The sequence below is a fragment of the Idiotropiscis lumnitzeri genome, chromosome 2, assembly GCF_059441095.1.
Source record: "Idiotropiscis lumnitzeri isolate Australia: NSW breed Sydney's pygmy pipehorse chromosome 2, RoL_Ilum_1.0, whole genome shotgun sequence".
NCBI lineage: Eukaryota > Metazoa > Chordata > Actinopteri > Syngnathiformes > Syngnathidae > Idiotropiscis > Idiotropiscis lumnitzeri.
Genome location: NC_142392.1, coordinates 12,859,280 through 12,886,689, shown reverse-complemented (window position 1 = coordinate 12,886,689; position 27,410 = coordinate 12,859,280). Strand labels below are relative to the sequence as shown.

The 27,410-nt window shown below is 40.9% G+C and overlaps 2 protein-coding genes across 2 annotated transcripts; one reads left to right on the top strand and one right to left on the bottom strand.

The window, feature by feature from the left end:
- Window positions 1-6,363: 6,363 nt before the first annotated feature.
- LOC148341734 (uncharacterized) lies at window positions 6,364-9,120 on the bottom strand. The gene is made up of 2 exons (XM_088287935.1): window positions 8,997-9,120; window positions 6,364-7,837 (listed from the first exon to the last, which is right to left on the bottom strand). The coding sequence occupies exons 1-2, from the start codon at window positions 9,118-9,120 to the stop codon at window positions 6,669-6,671; spliced, it is 1,293 nt and encodes a 430-aa protein (XP_088144061.1). The 3' UTR covers window positions 6,364-6,668.
- Window positions 9,121-10,620: 1,500 nt separating this feature from the next.
- Window positions 10,621-11,307, top strand: LOC148341733 (E3 ubiquitin-protein ligase TRIM35-like). Its single transcript, XM_088287933.1, is given in 1 exon segment — window positions 10,621-11,307. A coding segment is annotated over 1 exon segment (687 nt).
- Window positions 11,308-27,410: the final 16,103 nt, after the last annotated feature.

The following is a 27,410-nucleotide window of genomic DNA, read 5'->3' as shown; positions in this document are numbered from 1 at the left end:
TTGGCCATAAAGATTCATTGTTGGTGAAACTATTTTTCCTTCCTATCACCAATCATGCGAGTATGGTATCCATATTTTCTTTTACATTCAAATTAAAATATGACATACACTTTCTGTCTTGGTCACTGACTTCAGCCACAATTTCTGAACCTAACTGCATGTTAAATAATATTTCTGCAGACAGCTGTTGTGGAATGCGCTATTTAAATAAAGTAGTATTGTATTATCCTAATTGAGATTTTAGAAACTTGCCTGTTAAAGATGATGACATAATTGTCACTCCTTGCTTTGGTCAGCAGGTGGTGTCATGTGTTTAAAAAATGCAATATGTTACACTGAAATAGAACAAATTTTATTAGCAATCACAAATTCTTACAAACATCAATTTACCTGACAGAAAGGCAACGTAAGGATATCTGTTCACGAACAGCCTTTGGATGCAAATGGAATGGCAACTGGAAAAACTCTCGTAACAGAGCAAATATTTTTTTAACAATTTAGAATGTATGAACACTACATATCAACAGCAATTAACCATTCGACCCTTGATGGGCAACTCTGGGTCTTAAAAAAAGTGTTGTGAGTCTTGGGACATCTTTTTTCCCCCAATTATTATTTTTAATTATTATTTAGAAACTTCAACGGACCTTAATTAGGGAACTTTTGGGAATTTGGAGGGAAGCCGGAGTACCTGTAGAACAGCCATGCAATCATCGGAAGAACAAGCCAACTTCACACACAAAAGGACCTCAAAATTGTGGAACGTGATGATCACTCGTACAACATGCCTTTTTCAAAGCTAAATTAATCAAATCAAATGTATATAACTGCAGCACAGGATGAGAAGTTATCACATCCACCTAAAAAGTTGCATACTCAAATCCAGTCTTCAGCCTTCTGCGTGGCATTTGGCACCATGTGGGTTTTCTCCATGTGCTCCAACTTTCTCCCACATTCCTGGTCCTGGTCTGGTGAACAATCCACGATGAACCCCGCTTCTCACACAAAATTTTGTCCATCTCCTTTGTCCAGCAGGGTGTGCTAAGATGCACTCCGAACAGCCCAATGAGTAAAAGGGTTGATGGTCGTGAGTGATACTTTGTCCATATAATGGGCGCAGTCGCCTTACAAGGCGCTTTGTTTGTTTAGGGTAAGATTTGGGACTTTAAAGTGCGCCTTATGGCTGCGAAAATACGGTAGTTCCTGGTAATAAAGTTCCTGTGGCCCAGGTAGTTTGCATCTCCCCCACAACTCATAGTTCCTGGTAATTTATCCAAATCAAAATGATGATGTATCAGTGGGAAGTGTTGTGTTCCTTTGTTACTCATTACTGACACCCTATGGCTGTTATACATCATTGCGGTTACAAAATAATTCAGTGAACTCTTAAAATATTTTGGTGTATCTTAGTCGAATTTGAATACATATTGGATAACTTTAAAATATACAGTCATTATTCAAATATGTCAACATGAAAGTCAGAGTGGAAGTGTTGTTGCTTAATGCTTATGTGTAGTGATGGGTAGATGAGGCATCCTGTATCGTTTCGACACAGTGACACAATGTATTGACACTGTGTTGACACTGTGTTGCTGAATACTGACACCTGGTGGACTTGCAGGAAATATTTGACAGGGTCATCTGACACTGATCTGTCAAACTAATTTTATCCAATTCCATTGATTAGCGACGTGATGTGTTTTTATATATCCTATTTCGTATTACTTTCCATCGCACTAATTATTCTCTTATCTAATTTATATATTTAACTGAATTATTGTTGTATTGCACTGGAGAGGGGAGCTCTCTAATCTCGTTGCACACTTGAGTACAATGACAAAGGGATTTCTGATTCTGATTAGGCATTTGCTTTCACATTGTTTTTACATACACGCAATTTCGTAAAGAAAATATTTGATATTCGAGACGCAGTTGATAAATTAAGTGAACATCTGTCTGAATGCCCAAGTAAAAGTGTTGTGAATGACAATGGACTCATTGTAATTAAAGATTTTTATTCCAAAAAATTAGTTTCTCCAGCGTTTTGTTATTCAGTCTATTTCTTTTTTTGAGGCAATTTCCCCCGCCTTTGAGAAAATCCTCTCACAAGGCACTGAAGAGGCCGGTGTGCACAACGCCTGTGTGGCTAATATAAATAGGTGAGGGAACGTTGCCTCCATGGACTTCCAGTATAAGAGCGGGTCTTCCGTACGTGCAACGTGTCCTGCTGACATATAGCGCTGCACCTCTGAGTGCGCATCAACAGTGACGTCTTCCATCTTGCGGATATTTAATGCAAAGTAACGTGCCAATAACTTGATGCTTGTTTTGAGCGTCCATCCTGTTGATAGATGCGCTTCCTTATGAACACAGTTTGGCGCGCGACCGCTGTGTCGACACGATTCTGGTAGTGGTCACGTGACTTTCTCAAAGCAGTACGCGCACCGACACGGGGTTTGCCCTGGAAGCTCGGCGCGCGCATCGACGCCTCGGTGTCGCTGGACCCATCACTACTTATGTGTAAGAACTTTTACTCTTCAAACGTAATTTTGTTTTAAAATTTATTTCAAAACAGAAATTTTATAAAAATAAAAAGGGTAATGCCGGAACTTACTCGCAGGATAAATGTCATTTTGGGTAAATCATACAATAAATAGCGACTCTGATGCCAGGGCCCCTTTAATTTTTTTAGGTATCCAGATTATCATGAAAGCAAAAAGTACCCATGATGAAACTATCCCTAAATGCAAAATGAAATACTTGTAAACATATTTCGCTTGAAGGATTACTATTTTATCAATGACATTATGTTGCGATGGCCCCCAGTGGTCTGCATCAATATGTTAGGGTCCCACAACAGGTGTTCCATCAGATGCACACAATAGCCTGTGTGTGCTAACTTCAGCTAGCTTCCAGAAACGTCTGTGACGATGTCAGGAATGAAATCGGGCATCAAAAGGGGGTTTACATCGTAGGACGTAATTTTGTGAAATGCCCCCATGGTCCGGTCCAAATCGGGGTCGCACGCATTGTTCCGTATGCGGCAGGCACAAGTCAAGGTAGCATGGTAGAAACAATATAAGACAAAGTCGCCGCCTGAGGTTTGACTTGACCAAACCAAATTTGTCTTTCTGTGTCCTGCAGACGTCAGTGAAAACGATCTCCTTTATGTAAAAGAGGAGCCAGACTTGACTCACATCAAAAAGGAGGAGGAGGAGGAGATCAACAAGTCACCAGTGAACGTTGTCCCTTTTAAGACTGAAGATGAAAACAAGGATGACAGTCAGGACAACAGAGGGGCGGAGCCTACAAGCAGCAGTTCAAGTAGTCACGTGACAACAGAAGGTGATGAAGACCAATGGGGGCCATCACAAGCACATAATGAGGACACATTATCAGATGCTCATCACAATGGTGATGATAATGAGCAAACTAAAGGTGAAAGGGCATGTCACACTGACTCATTAACTTCAAAGCTGTCTTTAAAACTGCACACAAGAACACACACTGGAGAAAACCTTTTTTCTTGCTCAGTTTGTGGTAAAAGCTTCTCTCAAAAATCAAGTTTAACACTCCACACAAGAACGCACAGTGGAGAAAAACCTTTTTCCTGCTCAGTTTGTGGTAGACGCTTCTCTGTAAAGTCAAATTTAACTTGTCACACAAGAACACACAGTGGAGAAAAACCTTTTTCCTGCTCAGTTTGTGGTAAAAGCTTCTCTCGAAAATCAAGTTTAACACTCCACACAAGAACACACAGTGGTAAAAAACCCTTTTCATGCTCAGTTTGTGGCAAATGCTTCTCTCGAAAGTCTCATTTAGTAAGACACACAAGAAATCATAGTGGAGAAAAACCTTTTTCTTGCTCAGTTTGTGGCAAAAGCTTCTCTCGAAAGTTTTATTTAAAAATCCACACAAGAACGCACAGTGGAGAAAAACCTTTTTCTTGCTCAGTTTGTGGAAAATGCTTCTCTCAAAAGGGAAATTTAACAGAACACGCAAGAAAACACACTGGAGAACCTCTTTCTTGCTCAGTTTGTGGTAAAAGCTTCTATGGAAAGTCTAATTTAATAAAATACACAACAACACATAGTGGAGAAAAACCTTTTTCCTGCTCAGTTTGTGCCAAGAGTTTCTCTCGAAAGTCACATTTACGAAGCCACACAAGAACGCACAGTGGAGACAAGCCATTCAGTTGCAGCGTTTGTGCTAAAAAATTCTTCACTAAACGTAGTGCTGAGAGACACGATTGTGCTGGTGAGAATTGCAGCAATCCTTGAAGCTTAAAAAAAGACAAGAAAACTGAAGGAACTGACTCTTTCTGGTAAGATGTAAATGTGATTTTGAATAAAATATGAAATATTGAATTCTGCAAAGCTTTTTTATTGACATTAAGCCAATGTGATCCGTGCCAGAAGAACCAACGTGTCTGGGTAATGATTTTTTTGTTTCCATCAAACATGTAAATACAATTCATTGCCTTTGCCTGGAACAACATTTGTTAACTTTATTCTTTTCAGTTGTGTTTTTGATCGTACCTAATGGAAAAGGTGTGAGAAGAAACTGTGCTTATGAAATCGGTGCCTTCCACAATCATCAATAAAATCACTTGCTCAACTGGCCTTTCTTCTGAGCCTTTGTGTTAGTAGAGTCATATCAAAGTCTAATATCGAAAACAGTGTCAGTGTGAAAATTTGAAAAGGTCGGTTTCTGATTGCCAAACTTACATTTATGAATAAAAACCTAGCCCTAAGTATTAGAAAATAAATGAAATGAATGAAAAAAAGCATATTGAGCACCACTTTTCTAAAAGTAACAGAAAACAAAATTTTCCCACTTTAAAGAAAAGTCTTTATAAAGAAATAAACTGACAAATTTATTGAAGTCCCCCCAAAATGTCCTTGAGTATGAGCCGATCCAAAACGGCTGTCTCTGTGTGGGTTCCACAAAAATGAGCAACTCTTCCGGCTTCTCTCTCCTCTCCGGGACGAAACACATTTTTACGCTTACGATGCAAACTGTGCCACAATTATTAACCAATCAGGAGTCGGAAACTCGGGCTGATTCTGATTGGCTGTTTACTGTCCAATCGCATTTCACAACAGTGCGTCGTCCGGGAAGACTCAAAAACAGTCGAAAGAAGGGTCTTCTGCAATCTAACATGCTGCTCTTATTGTATTTATGATAATTCAAAAAAAATTTTGTTTTCAAATATCATTGTTTGGTTCAATAATATTGTCCCTTGAGATCTATATGCTTCTATAAACGTTTTTTTTGTTTGTTTTATTCATTTTTAATACGCAAACGTCACCACTCGGAGTTGTGCATTTGCGTCTTCGTCGTTAGATGGCGCCATGGTACTTTTTTTTTCTGAAATAAATTTGAAAATATCGATACGCAAACAACTTTGGCACATATTGAATACAAAAAGTGCATCGTTAAACAACAAAAAATAGGAGAGAAAGAAAAAAAGGACAATGTGAGGATGTCGTCCACTAAAGTTGAAGTATAGTTAGTGGAGAGAAGGACATGGACTTTTTGGGAACAATTTAATTTCACTTGCAAAACATTTTATCCATTGAGGTAAATACCTCAAGGCAAGCCCCACATCAACAGTTGGATGAATACCTCAAGTTATTAAAAAAAAATCATTGCATGTCATGACAAACAAAAATGCCCAGACACTATTTTTAACGGAACGTTTTGCTCTTCTTGATTTAGATCCTTTAGATTGAGATTACAACAATGTTTCTTCAATTATTTTAACATGTAAAAAATATACAAATATTTTAAATACTTTTTATCTCAATCTTGAGTATTTGTCAAAATATTTGCTCATTTAAATATGTACCCAAATATTTATTGAAATTAATTTAATACTTAAAATTTGATTTAAGAATTTTTTTTTATCTTTTAAAATTAGGATTCCTAAATTTGTTCAATATTGAGTAAATGTTTCTATATTATTATGAATTTAATTTACTCTGTATGTGGTTGCGAATTTCAAATTGAAATGTTTCACTATTTTATTATTTAAATGTTAGAGTGTTAAAAAATATCTTAGCATTTATTTAAGTACTTAAATATTTCATTTCAGTATTCAGAGGCGCAGCAACGAACTGCGTGATGGGGATCATCTCCTTCGTGGTGACAAATAAACGCTGACTCCAGTCGCCATCAGATTGCCAACTCCTGACATTCCAAAACCTTCAAGAGAAACTGAGATGATTTGCGTTTCTCTGTCTGGTTCTTTTTATAGTTCAACTTCTAGTTCAGTTTTTCACCTTTTCACACAGCGTAATGAAGGCCAGTTGAGCAAGTGGAACAAGTGATTTTATTAATAATTGTGGAAGGCACCGATTTCATAAGCACTGTTTCTTCTCACAACTTTTCCATTAAGTACGATTAAAAAGACAACTGAAAAGCATAATGTTAAAAAATGTTGTTCCAGGCAAAGGCAATTAATTTTATTTATAATGCTTGATCTTAAAAACAAAAAAAACTCATCATCACTCAGACACGTTGGTTCTTCTGGCACTGATCACATTGGCTTAATGTCAATAAAAAATCTTTGCAAAATTAAATTGATCATATTTCATTCAAAATCACATTTGCATCTTACCAAAAAGAGTCAGTCCCTTCAGTTTTTTTGGTCTTTTTTTTAAGCTTCATGGATCGCTGCAATTCTCACCAGCACAATTGTGTCTCTCAGCACCCTTTTTAGAAAATAATTTTTTCGCACAAACGCTGCAACTGAATGGCTTGTCTCCACTGTGTGTTCTTGCGTGGCTTCGTAAATGTGACTTTTGAGAGAAACCCTTGGCACAAACTGAGCAGGAAAAAGGTTTTTCTCCAGTATGCTTTCTTGTGTGGCTTGTTAAACTTGCCTTTATAAAAAAGCTTTCACCACAAACTGAGCAGGAAAAAGGTTTTTCACCACTGTGTGTTCTTGAGTGTTCTGTTAAAATTGACTTTCCAGAAAAGCTTTTGCCACAAATTGAGCAGGAAAAAGGCTTTTCTCCACTATGTATTCTTGTGTGACTTGTTAAATTTGCCTTTTGAGAGAAACTCTTGCCACAAACTGAGCAGGAAAAAGGTTTTACACCACTGTGTGTTGTTGTGTGTTTTGTTAAACTTATCTTATGAGAGAAACTCTTGCCACAAACTGAGCAGGAAAAAGGTTTTTCTCCACTGTGTGTTCTTGTGTGTTCTGTTAAACTTGCCTTTTGAGAGAAGCATTTTCCACAAATTGAGCAGGAAAAAGGCTTTTCTCCAGTGTGTGTTCTTGTGTGTTCTGTTAAACTCGCCTTTTGAGAGAAGCATTTTCCACAAATTGAGCAGGAAAAAGGTTTTTCTCCACTGTGTGTTCTTGCGTGACTTGTTAAATTTGCCTTTTGAGAGAAGCATTTTCCACAAATTGAGCAGGAAAAAGGCTTTTCTCCACTGTGTGTTCTTGTGTGCAGTTTTAAAGAGAATTTTGAGGTTAATGATTTCCCACAGTGAGAACATACCCAACTGTCAGTGGGACATGCCCTTTCACCTTTGGCTTGCCCATCATCATCATCATCATCGTCATGAGCATCTGATAATGTGTCCTCATTATGTGCTTGTGATGGCCCCCAGTGGTCTTCGTCACCTTCTGTTGTCACGTGATGACTTGAACTGCTACTTGGAGGCTCCGCCCCTCTCTTGTTCTCACTCTCATCCTTGTTTACATCTTCAGTCTTTATAGGGACAACGTTCACTGGTGACTTGTTGATCTCCTCCTCCTCCTCCTTTTTGATGTGAGTCAAGTCTGGCTCCTCTTTCACAGAACGGAGATCGTTTTCACTGACGTCTGCAGGACACAGAAAGACAAACACACATTTGGTTTGGTCAAGTCAAACCTCAGGCGGCGACTTTGTCTTATATTGTTTCTACCATGCTACCTTGACTTGTGCCTGCTTCACACGGAGCAATGCGTGCGACCCCAACTTGGACCGGACCATGGGGGCATTTCACAAAATTACGTCCTACGATGTAAGCCTCCCGTTAGCCGCACAACAGTGATAAACGAGCATTTAAAAAGGAAGCACGTTGCGGCCGATGCCCTATTTCATTCCTGACATGGTCACAGACGTTTCTGGAAGCGAGCTGAAGTTAGCGCACACAGGCTGATGGAACACCTGTTGTGGGACCCTAACATATTGATGCAGACCACTGGGGGGCATTGCAAACTTAATGTCATCGATAAAATAGGAATCCTTCAAGTGAAATATGCTTACAAGTATTACATTTTGCATTTAGGGATAGAACTAAATGTTCCTGGCCTTTTTGGTAGAAAAGGGGGTTGTGACGTTCTCCCTTTTTAAGCCCATAGTAAGCCAAAGATGCAGATGCATTCCTTGCCGCATGCGCTTGTTCAGTGATGAGATCCGTGCAACCCTGGATGGCCGCATTCAATGTATTTTAAATGTTTGGATGAGGTGAAACTATGCACACGTGCACAAAACTGTGCAGGGCCACCGGAGGTTCATTGACTCACCCGACCAAGCCAGTACAAACTTCATAAATAAATAAGACCAATACGTATTTGTTTTTTTTTTAAACTTAATATTTTGTGTTTTATCCACTAAAATTGATCAACCGCCATTGATGTTTTCGCCGCAGTGTGCACATTTTTTAGAGTCAGTCAGAATTCCTTCTGTCAAGAATTGCATGAAAAAGATATAAAATAAGCAAAATGTAAACTGTTCAATAATCAGTTCAAATGTTATACTGGAAAAAACATGGAGTTCACCCCCCACTATTGGTTATTCTTTGGCATTTATTTTCTGCACTGATTTCATTTGGCATAAACAAATGTTCAGCAAACCGACAAGTAGAAGGCAATATTCAAAAATAAAACGGCAATAACCGTGAACGCATGTCCCCAAACAACTTAATGTTGTGATGCATATTTCTAATGATAGAAAGTCGTTCTTTCCAAAGCAAATGAGAGTAAGACGGGTACAAACCTGCTTCGTGTAGCACAACACGAGGCTGGTTGCAAACTTCGTCAAGCAGTTGAAGATGTTGCTCGTTCTCTTCTTTTATTCCACAAAGTTCCTCTTTGTACTTGGGTGTCGTTCTTTCACACATTTTCAAATGATAATTCCAAAAAACCCGCCCTTGATCGCTGCTTGGCGATGAGTCATGTGCCTCTTTTCGTTAGCGGCTAGCTAGCTAACTAGCTAAGCTAACTACGCCGAAAAGCATCAACGCGCGAAGATGAGGTTATCGGGACACAAAGACTTAATGAATTATGTCGTAGTCCTTTAGAGTAGCACTGGACATCCTTTGAGAAATTTACAGTCAGTTCCACACTAAATCAGAAGAATTTAGCGGAGGTTTTTTTGTTCCCGTGTGGACGGGTCGGTGGATGTGGTCGAGGTCCTTCGGAAGCTGCGCGCTTGTTAATGACGTCATGCTTTAAACACGTATTTTTCAAATATATTTCTTTGCCTCTGTGTTTGTTTTTACACCTGGCTGTTCTATTTTAATATATATTCTATATAATATTTCAATTCAGTTGATATTTTTTTTTAAACAAAATAACTGCATCCCACCATGATGACGCGCTAGCCTCACGTCACTTCCGCTTATGCTCCGAGAAGTCGCTGCTGCAACAGCAGTGGAACGTTTACGTTTCTCCTACCGAACTTGCAGCAACTGATCTCCGTTCTCATCATTTTTCCTGCATTTGCAGGATTATTATATGTCAACACGCCTGCCAACCTGGGGCCTGGAACGAAAGCAATTTGAATATGCAAACTCATAAAGAATGGAAAAATATGAACACTTGAACACTCGTCTTCTGTTGGATACAGAGACGCGCAGAACTGTGCTGAGAGGGACCGAGCCCCAGACTTTGTACTAGATCTCCTGTTAGGAATAAATCCGCTCCCGTGTGGAATTACCGGCTTCTTGGTCATTTCTCTCTCAAACCGTGCACGCATAATTGTTGGATGAATGTAGGTCGTGTTTGGTTAACAATTAATGGAGTCAGATAACCAATTAGAACAATTTGGTAAACTTTTGGTCCAGATTTATAGTTAAAATTCCAACAATCCCCACAAGAATTTGTTTCAATATTTCTGATTGGTTTGGATGAAATCAGTGATTCTCATCTGTTTCACACTCGACTTGCATTTTGAAACCATTGAGGCACTGTCTGGGCAAACAGGAAGTCGATGATTTGAGTGGGTCCCCCCCCCCCACCCCTGCACTATGAGAGCATCTGAATAGGACAAAATTATCAGTTTTACGATCATGCAGTGAGTCTGAATATTCTTTCGACTTGAGCAACTTCTTGACCTGACACTCCCTTCGCCGGCCGTTATCTCGTTTAATGTTGCACTTTGGTACCTGGCTAATTGCAGTTGTACGATAATAAAGACATAAACGTTTGTTCAATACAATTCAAGTCCAAGTGTCATCGATTGAACTCTGGCAACAGAAGCACAGCTCCAGGAAGTTCACTTTGGACTTTTTTAGGATGTCAAATCATCTGTCCACTTGTGACTGAGGCAGACGCACAGTGGCTCTCCTGAGAGTGAACGTTGGAAGCTTATTGACGGAGTCGGTGTCTTTGCGAATAATATGGCCAGCCATGTTGGGGTCATTCTCCAATGTCCGACCTGTTTGGACGTCTTTAAAGATCCTGTCGTGCTGCCTTGTAGTCACAGCTTCTGTCGCACGTGTGAGCTGCAGTGGTGGGAGCAGAAAGGAGATTGATCGTGTCCGGTCTGTAGGACTGAGTTTAGTTCGATGGATATTCCTTCAAACCTGGCCCTGAGGAATGTGTGTGAGGCTTTTTCGCAAGCCTCAGTGGAGGCGGAGGAGAGATGCAGCTTGCACAGGAAGAAACTGAAACTCTTCTGTTTGGACCACCAGGAGCTTGTGTGCCTCATCTGCAGAGATGCAGAAATCCACGCTGGCCACAAATTTCATCCCTTTTGTGAGGTTGTCAAAGGTCACAAAGAGACAGTCCAGGAAGGCCTGAAGGACATGAAGAAAAGACTGAAATTTTTTGAGATAAGAGACAACTGCAACGAACAAGCGACGTACATTAAGGTCCAGAGCGAGCAGGTTGAAAATAAAATTAAGAAGGATTTTGAGGAGCTTCGTCGCTTCCTGCAGGTCGAGGAGGAGTCCAGCTTGTCTGCTGTGAGGGATCAAAAGCAGAAGAAGACTCAGAGGATGAAGGAGAAGCTTGAGGCTCTCAGCAGAGACATTGTTCTGTTACGCAGTAAAAGTTGTGTTTGTTTCTGTGTGTCGGTGTTCTGAGACTGTTTGAACATATTCAAATGCCTTTGGTGCTCTCTAGAGGAAATAATAATAATAATTTGCCCTTTATTAGTCCCACAATGGGGAAATTCAAGATTCGAACCCAGGCCTCCTGGGTAGACTGGGTCATGAACGGGGCGCCTTAGACCACTCGGCCATCCTGGCAGCCAATTAAGATTAAAATTACGGGTAACTACAACTAATGTGCCTTTTTTTTTTTACAATGCGGAAGTGACGTGCAGTATTGCAAATAGACGACAACGACGCACGACGACGCACGTTTCTCTGCCATCCTGAGAGATCGCACATATCTTTATTTCGAGGTTGCATCGCCGGTGCGTATAATTCGTGTTTAAAAGCGGATTTGTTGGGTTTGATGTCTATTTGCCGGCTGTAATTTTCAAATGGCCCGTAGCAGTGTTGTTTGTAGCTTGCTACTCACGAACAGGAGAGTGGTTAAGGTGGTGTCTAGGATGCTTATATACAGCATAATGTGATGTACAATTTGTTCTTACATTTTGTAATTGAATTTATTTCTGATTTTCACAGTTTTACCCTTTTGTGTATCAGTAAACCTGCTTTGACAACAGCCACGTCTGCAGAGTCATTGATATAAGAAAGGTGTTCCTCGCTATAACGGCACAGTAAAACGGCGGCATCCACGCTGATGTGGCGACATCCACGCTGGTCCGACGGCATCTAGGCTGGACCCGGCGTTCATCCACACGACTAAAGTGAATCTACGCTGACCACTACTACGCCTCGAGCAGCAAGGCATACAGCAGTGTTCCAGCATTCGTCACTTGGTCAACGCAAGCAACTATGGCCGACCAGAAGCAGATGGAGAAGGCGCCATCCGACAAATCAGCTACCTTCAAGACTCATTCCGGGACGAGTTCAACTGATTCTGCTGCAGCCAAGGCAAGAGCAAAGGCTCGTTTCAGCTTTGCAGAGAAAGAAGTGACTTTAAGACTAGAAAAAGCTAAACTGGAAGCGTCTATTGAGTTACTGCAACAAGAGCGAGATGTAGCTTCAGCCATAGCTGAAGCAGAGGTCTTAGAGGCAGCAGCTGCCTCTCAATTAGATGGACGAAGTAATCTATCTCCTTCCGAAACAGCAGATCGTACAAAACAGTGTCTTGACCCAAGCCGCATTCATAAAAAATGTTTCAGAGCCACCACAAAACAGTGAGACTCCACGACCTTGTAGTCAAAAACATAGTGTGCAAGTCGACAAAGAGAGCGACAAGACATATTTTCCTCAAATTCAGTCTTTCCCGAATTGCAGCTTTTCTCAGCACAATGCAGCAAATAACTTCAGTCATCCTGCCGAACCTGAAAATACCAGTTGGTCCCACCAGGTGTCAGCATCTTCTCATCATAATGCTACACCTTACCAACAGCACATAGATAATAATGGTGTTTATGTAAATGACTTTGTTAGGTATTTTGCCCGTAGAGAAATTGTGGCCACAGGACTGCTCCAGTTTAATGATAAGCCTCAAAGTTTCAGAGCATGGAAACGCTCATTCAATAACGCTATCAGAGGATTGGAATTAACTGCAAGTGAAGAGATGGACTTGATGTTAAAGTGGCTTGGTAAAGAATCTGCTGAGCGAATCAGAGCCATATACATAAACAATCCTGCTGCTGGCTTAGCAATGATTTGGAATAGGCTAGAGCAATGTTATGTCTCAGCAGAAGCAATTGAGGACGCGCTATTCAAAAGGATGGACACGTTCTCCAAAATCACAAACAAAGACAGTGTCCAGCTAAGAAAATTTAGCGATTTGCTGATGGAAATGCAATGCGCAAAAGATGAAGGAGACCTTCCGGGCCTCTCATTCCTGGACACAGCCAGAGGAGTAAATCCCCTTGTTCAAAAGCTTCCATTTAACTTGCAGGAAAGGTGGATATCAGTTGGGGCCAACTACAAAACCACCATTTAACATTTTTGTAGACTTTGTGACACAAGAAGCAAATGCTAGAAACGACCCAAGCTTTCAGTTTGCTTCTCCTTCTGATTCTCCTCTCAAGACAGAAAAGGCACCTGGGAGAGCATATAAACAAAGGGAAATATCCGTGCACAAAACCGAAGTAGTACCAGGCTCTGACTCAGACACACAAGCAAACGCAGACAGGAGAATGGCCAATGATAAACTTTGTCCTCTCCACAGAAAGAATCATCCTCTAAGCAAATGTAAAACATTTCGGATGAAGCCACTACATGAGAGAAAAACGTTCCTGAAGGAGAACCACATCTGCTACAAATGCTGCAACTCTTCCAAGCATATGGCTAAAGACTGTATGGTGCAAGTACAATGTTCTGAGTGTGATAGCAATAAACATTGTGCTGCTCTTCACCCAAGCCCAGCTCCATGGCAGAAAGAGGCTGAAACGGCATCAGAGCATGGCGGGGAGCCGGTTGCCACAGAGTCAACTTCCGCAGAGCCTGACGTGATAGCCTCCAAATGCACTCAGGTTTGTGGTAAGAGCCAGTCAGGTAGATCATGCTCTAAAATCTGCCTTGTGAAAGTGTACCCTGCAGGCTGTCCTAGCAAAGCAGTACGGCTTTATGCCATTCACGATGAACAAAGTAATAGATCATTAGTTCGCTCAGAGTTTTTTGAGTTGTTCAATGATTTGGGTCCAAGCTCTCCCTACTCACTACGTACCTGTTCAGGTGTTAAAGACACAATGGGTAGGAGAGCCACTGGCTATGTAGTGGAGGCTTTAGATGGTACAGTCCACATCCCACTCCCAAGCCTCATCGAATGCAAAGATATCCCGAATGATAGGGATGAAATACCAACTCCAAATGCAGCAAAGCATCACAGTCACCTAAAATCTGTGGCTCATCTCATTCCCGAACTGGACTCCAATGCACAAATTCTAATGCTCCTTGGACGGGACGTAGTAAGAGTACACAAAGTCCGCGAACAGATAAGTGGCCCTCACAACGCACCCTATGCGCAAAAATTAGATCTTGGATGGGTCATAGTAGGAAAAGTGTGTCTGGGAGGCGTGCACAAAACATTGGCAGTGAAGACTCTCTTTACTAATGCGACAGAAAAAGGCCGACCGACAATGTTTGAGCCATGTCCAAACGTGTACCATGTAAAAGAGAAGCATTGTGACTTACAAGTTCCCTTTAACAGCCAGCTTGAATACAGCACGGCATGTGAACCTGACCATTTAGGATGCAACGTCTTCAGACAAACAAGGTTTGACAACCACATCTCACACTCCATTCAAGACAAAGCCTTTCTAAAAACGATGGAGGAAGGCCTAGCAAAGGACAAAGACAGCAACTGGACTGCTCCATTGCCGTTCAAGTCATCACGTCCGAAACTGCCCAACAACCGATCACAAGCACTCACCTGCCTTATGTCACCGCCAAGCATGAAGGTGTGTCATTAAACGACGTGTTGTTAACAGGACCAGACCTTAACAACTCACTGCTGGGAGTATTGATGCGCTTCAGAAGGGAAAGAGTTGCATTTACAGCGGACATTGAACAAATGTTTTACTGCTTCAGAGTTCGAGAGGAAGACAAGAACTACTTGCGCTTTTTGTGGTTCCGCGACAATGATCTGTCGAAAGACATTACAGAGTATCGAATGACCGTTCATGTCTTTGGGAACACACCTTCTCCAGCAGTCGCCATTTACGGCTTACACCAGTCTGTCCTACAGTGTGAGCCAGAGTGCGATCCAGACGTTAGACAGTTCATCACTCGCGACTTTTACGTGGACGACGGGCTCAAATCCCTACCAACTGTAGAAGAGGCTGTGTCACTTTTACAAAGAACCCGTGACACACTTGCAAAATCGAACCTAAGATTGATTAAAATTGCAACAAACAGAAAGGAAGTTTTGGAAGCTTTCCCATCTCAAGACCATGCGAAAGATCTGAAAGACTTAGACTTTGAAGCCGACTCTGTTCCCATGCAGCGCAGCCTAAGCATTCTTTGGGACATTAAGAGGGATTGTTTTACCCTCAGAACATCAGATGAGACTAAGCCCTTTACAAGGCGTGGAGTTTTATCAACAATAAACAGCCTTTATGATCCATTAGGCTTCGTAGCGCCAGTCACTATTCAGGGAAAGTACATCCTCCGTGAGCTTACTGTTGAAAATGGCGATTGGGATGCTCCACTGCCGCCGGAAATTGAAGAAATTTGGTCACTTTGGAAAGACTCACTTAAACAGTTGGCAGAACTGTCGATCCCAAGAGTGTATACAGACGTTTCCCCCTCTAGTGCTCTAAAAAATGAGCTGTGTGTTTTCTCCGACGCATCTACCATGGCAATTGCAGCAGTAGCCTATCTAAAAGTTACAGATGCTCAGGGAGACTGTCATGTTGGCTTTGTTATGGGCAAATCAAAGTTAGCACCACGCCCAGATCAGACCATACCAAGATTGGAACTTAGTGCTGCTGTGTTAGCAGTACAGCTCGCAGATCTAATTTCAGATGAACTTGACCTTGAGTTAGACAACACTACATTTTACTCGGACAGTAAAGTTGTCTTGGGTTATATTTACAATGAGACACGTAGATTTTATGTCTATGTTAGCAACCGTGTCAACAGAATCCGCAGGTCATCCCAGCCAAGTCAGTGGCGTTACATAGTCAGTAGTCAGAACCCCGCAGATCACGCTACTCGTCCAGTTACTGTGTATCAACTGCCTCTTACTAACTGGCTCACTGGCCCAGACATTCTGTTCCAGAGTCAAAAACCTGATAATGACACTCATGACCTTGTTGAGCCTAACACCGATGTAGAAGTCAGACCTAAAGTGTCCACACTTAAAACCATTGCCAGCACTAAACAACTTGGCTCTCACAGGTTTTCAAAGTTTTCCACTTGGAAATCTCTCATTCGTGCACTCGCTCGTCTCTTGCACATAAGTCACAATTTCAACTCATCCTCTCGTGGGCCTAAACAGTGCCGTGGCTGGCACTACTGTAAAACAGGGCCCACTCTAACTGAGCTTAATCAAGCCCAAAATGTTGCCATCCGAGCAGTGCAACAGGACATGTATGCAGAAGAGATCAAGTGTCTACAATGTAGTGTCAAACATACGGCCCGCGGGCCGGATCCGGCCCGTCTGGTGGTTTGGTACGGCCCGGGGAAGAAAGCTGCATTGTATAAAAAAACATGAATTTTCTTTAAAATCTGTAGTTCTTGTATTATCCGCTAGGGGGCGCAGTGTTTTAGTACGTGTAGACAACATGAAAGCAACACTGCGGCGGAACTAGGACCACCTTTAAGTTCCACAAGGCTGTTACTAAATGTTTTTGGAACATTGTTACTATCCCTGTGATCAGTTTTATGCACAACACACTCAAATATATGTTTAACTGTGTAAAGGTGTTGTTAAAATTGCACATACTTTATTTATGTTCTTATGTTGTTCTCTTGTTCATAATATATTGTTCATAATGTAAAAGGAAAATTCTGTTAATAAACATTTTGATAATTTACTTATTCTTTGCACTGATTATTAGTATTAGTGACTAATACAAAGGAAAAAAGTGGGCTTATTGTTAGTTCTATGTAATTTTGCAATGAATTTACTGGTCCGGCCCGCTTGATCTCAAATTAAGCTGTATTCGGCCCGCAGACCAAAGGACTAGAGACTCTACATAGACGAGACAAACTTTCTAAAACCAGTCCTTTAAAGAACTTGGATCCCTGCTTGGATACAAATGGACTCCTCCGTGTAGGCGGTCGCATTACTAACGCAAGCATCAACGGAAACGAAAAGAACCCCATCATCATTCCTGGTCACCATCATATTTCAACGCTTCTCATTAGACACTACCATGAACAACCTCGTCACCAAGGTCGTTTGTTCACAGAAGGAGCGGTACGTGCTGCAGGATGGTGGATTGTTGGAGGCAAGAGGAAGGTCAGCACAATCATCTTCCATTGTGTCACTTGCAAACGCCTCAGAGCTCCTCTCAGTACACAGAAAATGGCTAACCTCCCTCCAGACCGTATCTCAACTGACCCTCCATTCACAAACGTGGGCTTAGATGTGTTTGGCCCATGGTTTGTTTCTAAGACGAGAACCCGAGGACACCTTATCCAAAACAAAAGGTGGGCCGTCATATTCACATGCTTAAGTATAAGAGCAGTCCACATTGAAGTGGTGGAGTCACTAGACACAGCAAGTTTTGTAAATGCACTTCGACGGTTTTTGGCTATTAGAGGATCTGTAAAAACCATTCGCTCTAATCGGGGCACAAACTTTGTCAGTGCATGCAAAGAACTCAAAATCCCCTTGAACATGGACAATGCAACTGTACAAGCTTACTTGAAAGAACAAGACTGTACATGGATCTTTAATCCACCTCATGCTTCCCATTTTGGTGGGTCGTGGGAAAGGATGATCGGTCTTGCGCGGAGAATATTGGACACTATGTTCTTCCAACTCAAGAACACTAAACTCACTCACGAGGTTCTTGTCACCTTTATGGCAGAGGTGTCAGCCATTATAAACGCAAGGCCCATTGTTCCCGTGTCAGCTGACCCGAGTGACCCACTCATTCTGACGCCGGCTACCTTGCTCACTCAGAAAGGAACCTCTCTTCAAGCACCAGCAGGCAACTTCGGTGTCGGACCTCTACAAGTGTCAGTGGCGCCAGCTCCAACACCTGTCAAACACCTTTTGGGACAAAAAGGGAGTATTTGCCTACACTACAGCCACGCCGTAAGTGGCAGTCTGCCCAACCTAACATTTCCCCAGGGAGTACAGTTGTGCTCAAGGACAGTCGTATGCCTAGGAACGAATGGCCTCTTGAACTCATAACACAGGTGTTTCCTTCAAAAGATGGTAAAGTCCGGACAGTAGAGGTTAAAGTCGCTAAGACAGATGGGACTAAAGTGTTTACTAGACCTATCTCTGAAGTTGTTGTGTTGATTGCGTCTTAACATGTATAAGGTTATTTAGTGGCGTCATATCACGCCAGCCGGGGAGTGTTCTGTTACGCAGTAAAAGTTGTGTTTGTTTCTGTGTGTCGGTGTTCTGAGACTGTTTGAACATATTCAAATGCCTTTGATGCTCTCTAGAGGAAATTACGGGTAACTACAACTAATGTGCCTTTTTTTTTTACAATGCGGAAGTGACGTGTCGTATTGCACATAGACGACAACGACGCACGACGACGCACGTTTCTCTGCCGTCCTGAGAGATCGCACATATCTTTATTTCGAGGTTGCATCGCCGGTGCGTATAATTCATTTGTGTTTAAGAGCGGAATTGTTTGGTTTGATGTCTATTTGCCGGCTGTAATTTTCAAATTGGCCGTAGCAGTGTTGTTAGTAGCTTGCTACTCACAAACATGAGAGTGGTTAAGATGGCGTCTAGAACGCTTATATACAGCATAATGTGAGATACAATTGTTCTTACATTGTGTAATTGCATTTATTTCTGATTTTCACAGTTTTACCCTTTTGAGTATCAGTAAACCTGCTTTGACAACAGCCACGTCTGCAGAGTCATTGATATAAGAAAGGTGTTCCTCGCTATAACGGCACACAGACATTATATTCATGCAGCCCGAGTGAACCACAGCATTGTTGCAAGTTCGGTCGGAGAAACGAAACCTCCCACTGCTGGAGCAGGTAAGGCTTCTCGGGGCATAGGCGGAAGTGACGTAGGAGCTGACTCGCCAATGTGGCGTTAATTTAGTTATTTTGTTAAAAAGAAATCACAACCGAATTATAATATTATTTGAAATATATATCAAAATAGAAGAGCCTGCGGTAAAAGCAAACACAGAGGCAAAGAAATAAATTTGAAAAATACGTGTTTAAATCATGACGTCATAAGCAAGCGCGCAGCTTCCGAAGGACCTCGACCACATCCACCGACCCGTCCACACCGGAACAAAAAATCCCACCGCTAAATTCTTCTGATTTAGTGTGGAACTGACTGTAATTTTCTCAAAGGATGTCCGGTGCTACTCTAAAGGACTACGACATAATTCATTAAGTCTTTGTGTCCCGATAACCTCATCTTCGCGCGTTGATGCTTTTCGGCGTAGTTAGCTTAGCTTGTTAGCTAGCTAGCCGCTAACGAAAAGAGGCACATGACTCATCGCCAAGCAGAGATCAAGTGTGGATTTTTTGGAATTATCATTTGAAAATGTGTGCAAGAACGACACCCAAGTACGAAGAGGAACTTTGTGGAATAAAAGAAGAGAACGAGCAACATCTTCAACTGCTGGGTGAAGGTTGCAACCAGCCTCGTGTTGTGCCACTCAAAGCAGGTTCGTACCCGTTTTACTCTCATTTGCTTTGTATAGAACGACTTTCTATCGTTAGAAATATGCATCACAACATTAAGTTGTTTGGGGAAAAGCGTCCAAGGTTATTGCCGCCTTATTTTTAAATACTGCCTTTTACTTGCAGGTCTGCTGAACATTTATTTTTGCCAAATGAAATCAGTGCAGAAAATAAATGCCAAAGAATAACCAATAGTGGGGGTGAACTCCGTGTTTTTTCCCAGTTTAACATTTGAACTGATTGTTTCACATTTTACATTTTCTGGGTTTTATATCTTGTTCAAGCAATTCCTTACGGAAGGAATTCTGCCTGACTCTAAAAAATCTGCACACTGGGGCGAAAACATCAATGGCGGTTGATCAATTTTAGTGGATAAAACAAAATATTAAGTTTTTTTTTTTTTTTAAATCAAGTACGTATCGGTCTTTTTTATTTATGAACTTTGTACTGGCTTCGTCGGGTGAGAGTCAATGAACCTCGGGTGGCCCTGCACAGTTTTGTGCACATGTGCGTAGTTTAACCCCATCCAAACATTTAAAATACATTGAATGCATCCATCCAGGGTTGCACGGATCTCATCGGTGAACAAGCGCATGCTGCAAGGAATGCATCTGCATCTTTGGCTTACAATGGGCTTAAAAAGGGAGTACGTCACAAACCCCTTTTCCACCAACAAGTCCAGGAACATTTAGTTCCTGGTCATAAAGTTCCTGTGGCCCAGGTGGTTTGCATCTCCCCCACAACTCAAAGTTCTTGAGAATTTATCCAAATGACAATGATGACGGAACAATGGGAGGTGTTGTGTTACTTTGTTACTCATTACTGACACCCTATGGCTGTTATACATCATTGCGGTTACAAAATAATTCAGTGAACTCATAATATTTTGGTGTATCTTCGTCGAATTTGAATACATATTGGATAACTTTAAAATATACAGTCATTATTCAAATATGTCAACATGAAAGTCAGAGTGAAAGTGTTGTTGCTTAATGCTTATGTGTAAGAACTTTTACTCTTCAAACGTAATTTTGTTTTAAAATTTATTTCAAAACAGAAATTTTATAAAAATAAAAAGGGTAATGTCGGAACTTACTCGCAGGATAAATGTCATTTTGGGTAAAAAAAAACTAACGTAAATCATACAATAAATAGCGACTCTGATGCCAGGGCCCCTTTAATTCTTTTAGGGATCCAGAATATAATGGAAGCAAAAAGTACCCACGATGAAACTATCCATAAATGCAAAATGAAATACTTGAAAACATATTCCGCTTGAAGGATTCCTATTTTATCAATGACATTATGCTGCGATGGCCCCCATCAATAAGTTAGGGTCCAGCAACAGGTGTTCCATCAGACGCACACAATAGCCTGTGTGTGCTAACTTCAGCTCGCTTCCAGAAACGTCTGTGACCATGTCAGGAATGAAATCGGGCATCAAAAGGGAGGTTTACATCGTAGGACGTAATTTTGTGAAATGCCCCCATGGTCCGGTCCAAGTTGGGGTCGCACGCATTGCTCCGTGTGCGGCGGGCACAAGTCAAGGTAGCACGGTAGAAACAATATAAGACAAAGTCGCCGCCTGAGCTTTGACTTGACCAAACCAAATTTGTCTTTTTGTGTCCTGCAGACGTCAGACAAAATGATCTCTGTTCTGTGAAAGAGGAGCCAGACTTGACTCACATCAAAAAGGAGGAGGAGGAGGAGGAGATCAACAAGTCACCAGTGAACGTTGTCCCTTTTAAGACTGAAGATGAAAACAAGGATGAGAGTCAGGACAACAGAGGGGCGGAGCCTGCAAGCAGCAGTTCAAGTCATCACGTGAAAACAGAAGGTGATGAAGACCACTGGGGGCCATCACAAGTACATAATGAGGACACATTATCAGATGCCCATGACAATGATGATGATACTAATGATGATTATGATGATGATGGGCAAGCCAAAGGTGAAAGGGCATGTCACACTGACTCATTCACTTCAAAGCTGTCTTTAAAAGGGCACAGAAAAACACACAGTGGTGAAAAACCTTTTTCCTGCTCAGTTTGTGGCAAAAGCTTCTCTCGAAAGTCTTATTTAGTAAGGCACACAAGAACGCACAGTGGACAAAAACCTTTTTCCTGCTCAGTTTGTGGCAAGAGTTTCTCTCAAAAGTTTCAATTAAAAATCCACACAAGAAGACACAGTGTTGAAAAATCTTTTTCCGGCTCAGTTTGTGGAAAATGCTTCTCTCAAAATTCAAGTTTAACAAGTCACACAAGAACACACACTGGAGAAAAACCTTTTTCATGCTCAGTTTGTGGAAAAAGCTTCTCTCAAAAGTCGCATTTAACAAGCCACGCAAGAAAGCACAGTGGAGAAAAACCTTTTTCCTGCTCAGTTTGTGGCAAAAGCTTTAATGTAAAGTCATTTTTAACAAATCACACAAGAACACACACTGGAGAAAAACCTTTTTCATGCTCAGTTTGTGGACAAAGCTTCTCTCAAAAGACACATTTAACAAGCCACGCAAGAACACACAGTGGAGAAAAACCTTTTTCCTGCTCAGTTTGTGGCAAGAGTTTCTCTCGAAGGTCTCATTTAATAATTCACTCAAGAACACACACTGGAGAAAACCCTTTTTCTTGCTCAGTTTGTGGCAAAAGCTTTTCTTTTAAGTGGAATTTAAAAACACATACTCGATTACACACTGGAGAAAACCCTTTTTCATGCTCAGTTTGTGGAAAATGCTTCTCTCGAAAGGCAAGTTTAACAGAACACACAAGAAATCACAGTGGAGAACACCCTTTTTCCTGCTCAGTTTGTGGCAAGAGTTGCTCTCGAAAGTCTGATTTAATAAATCACACAAGATCACACACTGGAGAAAAACCATTTTCCTGTTTGGTTTGTGGTAAAAGCTTTTCTCTAAAATCATATTTAACAAGTCACACAAGAACACACAGTGGTGAAAAACCTTTTTCCTGCTCAGTTTGTGGGAAATGCTTCTCTGAAAAGTCACATTTACGATACCACACAAGAACGCACAGTGGAGACAAGCCATTCAGTTGCAGCGTTTGTGCTAAAAAATTCTTTTCTAAAACGGGTGCTGAGGGACACAATTGTGCTGGCGAGAATTGCAGCAATCCTTGGAGCTTAAAAAATGGACAAAAAAAAAACTGAAGGAACTGACTCTTTGTGGTAAGATGTAAATGTGATTTTGAAAAATGTAATTTTGCAAAGCTCTTTTATTGACATTCAGCCAATGTGATCATTGCCAGAAGAACCAATGTGTCTGAGTGATGATTTTTTTTTGTGTTTACATAAAACATGTAAATAAAATTAATTGCCTTTGCCTGGAATAACATTTTTTAACATTATGCTTTTCAGTTGTCTTTTTAATCGTACCTAATGGAAAAGGTGTGAGAAGAAGCGGTGCTTATGAAATCGGTGCCTTCCACAATTATCAATAAAATCACTTGTTCCACTTGCTCAACTGGCCTTCATTACGCTGTGTGAAAAGGTGAAAAACTGAACTCGAAGTTGAACGATAAAAAAAACCAGACCGAGAAACGCAAATCGTCTCAGTTTCTCTCAAAGGTTTTGGAATGGCAGGAGTTGGCAACTTGATGGCGACTGGAGTCAGCGCTGGTTTTCTCGCTGTGTTTGGCTGGCTCGTATATGTATGGTCCATTGAACAAAACTCAAACTCTTCAAATGTCCCCTCACATACATTTAATATTACGCTTTCTGAATAAATTTCTGACTTGCTAAATACACTTTCTAGGTTGAGCTCTATCAAGCGTTTGGGGTTTGTTGCTAAGCCGAATCTCACTTCGGAAAAAAAACTATAAATTTGTCAAATATACCAAATATATTTTTTCATGCTGTATTATATTTTTTATACATTGGATTAGATATATAATGAAATAGGGAAATATTAAAATTGGAAACCACATACAGACTTAATTCAATTAATAACAAATATAGAAACATTTTAGAAATATTGAACTCATTGAGAAGAGTCCTGATCTTGAAATAAATTTTGAATTGTAAAAAATACTAAAAAAATTAATTCAATAACCCGACCCTGGATGAGCGGCAGAAAATGGCTGGATGGATGGAATAATTTAAATTGCATCCAAATTCAAATGAACAAATATGTTAAGAAATATTCAAGTGTGAAATAAAAAGGTTTAAATTGTTGATAATTTTACATATTAAAATAATTTAATAAATATTGTATTATTACAGAAGCAAGCTTAAATATGAATTGAAATAAATGAAAAAAAAAGTCGTGTATTTTTAAATGGCCTAATATAGATATGGGAAGTAATTCTCTTTATGAAACTATGAAGGGACTGGAGCTCACAGAAGTGACCAGTCTTGGTTCTGAAGTTCCGATGTAACCAGATACTGCCCTGAGAGAAAATAGGCCTGAGCATTGTTTATGGTGGGGGCAATTCTCTCGCCAGGTCAGTGACCTTCCAGGTTATGGAAGTAATTTAAGGTGGTCACGAGTAGACTGGTCGTATCAACGGGGAGACGCATCTGCTCTCCCTCTGGGGGACTTTTGGAGGGAAATCCCAAAGACTAGCGTGATGGGAATGCATATGCAACAAGGGAAAATTAGATATTCATGTCCTATTTGGGCATTCCCTAGAAGAAGGGAATGTCTGAGAGGGGGCTCGCACGCGTGCGGAGCGCACACACGCACACGTTTTTGGGGAGACTTCTTTTGACATCAGCATGTGACGAGAATTAAATCTTTCTTCTTTCTTTTGTTCTTTTTCATCACCAATCCAGCCTTGCTCGGCTGCCTCTCCAGAAGGCAGCAAGGACCCACACTTTAAAGACAAAATATACGACATATTGAAAGAAAAATAATACTCAAATATTGAAATAAGGATAGTATTGAATGAATAAACAACAAAGAAATAAATACCTCCTGGAAAATATCATTATTTTCAACATTTGTCAACATTTTTCTTTCTTGCACATTCTTAAACAATCGTAATTTTTTTTACTTTTAATTTTTAAGTTACTTCAGTGCATTTCACACCTGTGCCTTCAGGGAATTCCTACTTTGTTCTACTAGAATGAATCCCCATCAAAATACCATCATTTATGACACCACGGCTGGACAAATAATATCCAGAAACACACTTACGCACCACTGAGTGAGTGTTGGACGATATAGCTTCTCTTGAAAGGTCCGACTTGAAAATGTCCTTGCAAGTGTATCTAACATTAAATCCATGCTTTTCCCTCCTTTGGCCAATTGTGGTTTAAAAAAAAGCAAGAATATATTTTAGATTTTCAAACGGTCGCCAGTTACGACTTTTTGGTGTGTTGATTCGGCATAGCGCTGCCCCCTCACGAGTGAGCATCCAATCACAAAACACGTTCATCACCCTCAGCGTAAGGCCAGCGAAAAGGCTCACTGTAACCAACTCGTGATCTGATTGGCTATCGCAACCGTCGAACAAATATGAAAGCTCATTGACTTTGACAGAAGAGATGCTCGCACAATTGCATCTTAAGGCCTCGGAACGCATAATGCACGCTCCTGGTATTGTGAAACCTGCCCAGCAACACGAGCGAGCGGAATTCCGATTGGATTCAAAACTCTCACCTAAAAATAAAACACTCAGCTATAATATGACATCAATGCGATAATTATGATAATTTTTTTATTATTGATTATGTTTGGCCAACAGAGAAGGCCTTGAAGGCCCACCACTGAGTTACTTAATAGCCTAAATTAAACTTTACTTCCATGAATAGAGTTAAAGTTATGCTTTATTGTAGGATTTATGTAATTAATAGCCTTTGATGGACTTTAGTGTACTTAATGTAAACTGGTAACGCTGAAAAAACAAAACAGACAACAATTCAAGTTTAAACCCATATACGTGACATGCGCTTTCGAAATAAAGTATATTTTTGCACACATTACACCGACATTGAGTTACTACAGATCGACGCTGGCCTCAGTGATGAAGAGAGCCAATCAAAAATCGCAACCCAAAACACAAGCAAACAGGAAAAAGTGACAAACAAGAAAGCTGGCAAAGTGAAGCGTGTGAAACAGGTGAGAAACCGAACAACATTTTATGTTTGTATTTCCATACATTGTAATTTATGGACGGGAATAATTCTTAATTTCTACTTCTAACATAGCGCAACTGTTGGTCTGGTGAATGTATAATCTTGCGTTGAACCGCCACTACAATGAGTTACGATTCTGAACTGCAGTGGGCCTCAACATAGTTTATGTCAGGTCAGGGATTTCGACAGGGGTCCCCGACTTATCAAGGGATGGATATACAGGAATGGGTCCCGGGTTTGACGAGATGGCGCCGAGGAGCAACATAAGGGGAGTCCACATCTGTTCTCGTCCTTGAGGGTTTTTGGAATGGCAGGAGTGTAGTCCAGCAAAAAGGCCACGATTCAGACTGATATCCAGATTTTCCTTTTTTATTTCTCCTTTTCCTCTGACGGCGTTCGGAAATTCCGGAGCCCCTTAGGGGACATGGAAGAAAAAAAAACAACAACAAATCTTTGCTTTCCCTTGCAAAGATTGCGTTCCCTCGCAAATGCAAAGTTGTTTTTTTTTTGAGTGAATGTTCGTTTATTTATTTTTTTAATACGTGTTTATGTACTTCCGGGTCAGTTTGGCTTGCCTAGCCTCTGATGCGCGGCTGTTCGAGAGACGACAGTACGTCAGATGCGGCAATAATCTTAGAGGGGGACTTGGAACGTTTCTTGCGGTCAAGAGATGTCCCTCACGGTGACATTCTGCACATGAAAAGCAACAAGGTACATACAATTAACTCAAACGCACACGTCAAACTCAAGGCCCGGGGGCCAGATCTGGCCCGCAACCTCATTTTATGTGGCCCGCAAAGGGCAAATCATCTGCATCAACTTCCTGTTTCTATCATATTTTCTTCACTTTTAACAACACTGAGATATGAGATATTGCCATTTATTTGTTAGCAGTCCTCCCCCTTTAAAATACATTGAAAAATTGTTGAACAATTACTTAGGAGCTTCTGATTTCAAAACTGGCTTTCCATTCAATTTATATGGGTTCACAGTCATACCGGCCCTCTGAGGGAAACCACAACTATGATGTGGCCCGTCCACAAAAATGAGTTTGACACCGCTGCTCTAACGAAATAACCTTAATAATAGCAATATGGGTCCCTACCAATGTTCCCTCTAAGCTGCGCGCGTGCGCAATCGCGCACTGCTTGCACACACTCAGCGCACAAGAACGTCTATGCAGCGCACAAAATAAAATAAAACAGAAACGCATTACTTAATATCTAATTTTAGAACTGATATAATCTAATTAATTAGACCAGTTATATATATATTTTTGTACCATTTTGCAATGTAACTTAATGAGTGACATGTGTCCAGCCAATAATGCCGTACAGTTCGTGTACGCCTACGCAGCCAATCGGAGCAGAACGTCGCGAATGTGCCCTGCCCATATGCGCCGTTGCTCAGGGAGCTTGTGTGTCTGCTCAGACACATGAAAAATTAGAGGGAACATTGGTCCCTACTGTTAATGTTTTTGCATAATACTAGCGTGCAAACTGTTTACCTTTTGAGTGGCAAGAAAAGTATTGCTGTTCTGTTTTCAATTTGTAGTTCATTTAAATCCTGTTATTGCATTCAAATTACTGTGAAGTGTAACGTTAAATATTTTTCTAAATGTTTTTTGTACAACGCAACTTTAGTTTTGTTATGAAGCAGCGTAGTTCGTACCCGGAAATGACGTCATCAAATGGGATGTCGCAGAAGCAGGAAGTATA

Coding starts and splice junctions, on each gene's coding strand:
- LOC148341734 (XM_088287935.1), bottom strand. CDS start 9,120: ATGTGTGAAAGAACGACACCCAAGTACAAAGAGGAACTTTGTGGAATA. Junction 7,838..8,996: donor TGTTGTGCTACACGAAGCAG/GTTTGTACCCGT, acceptor TGTGTCCTGCAG/ACGTCAGTGAAAACGATCTC.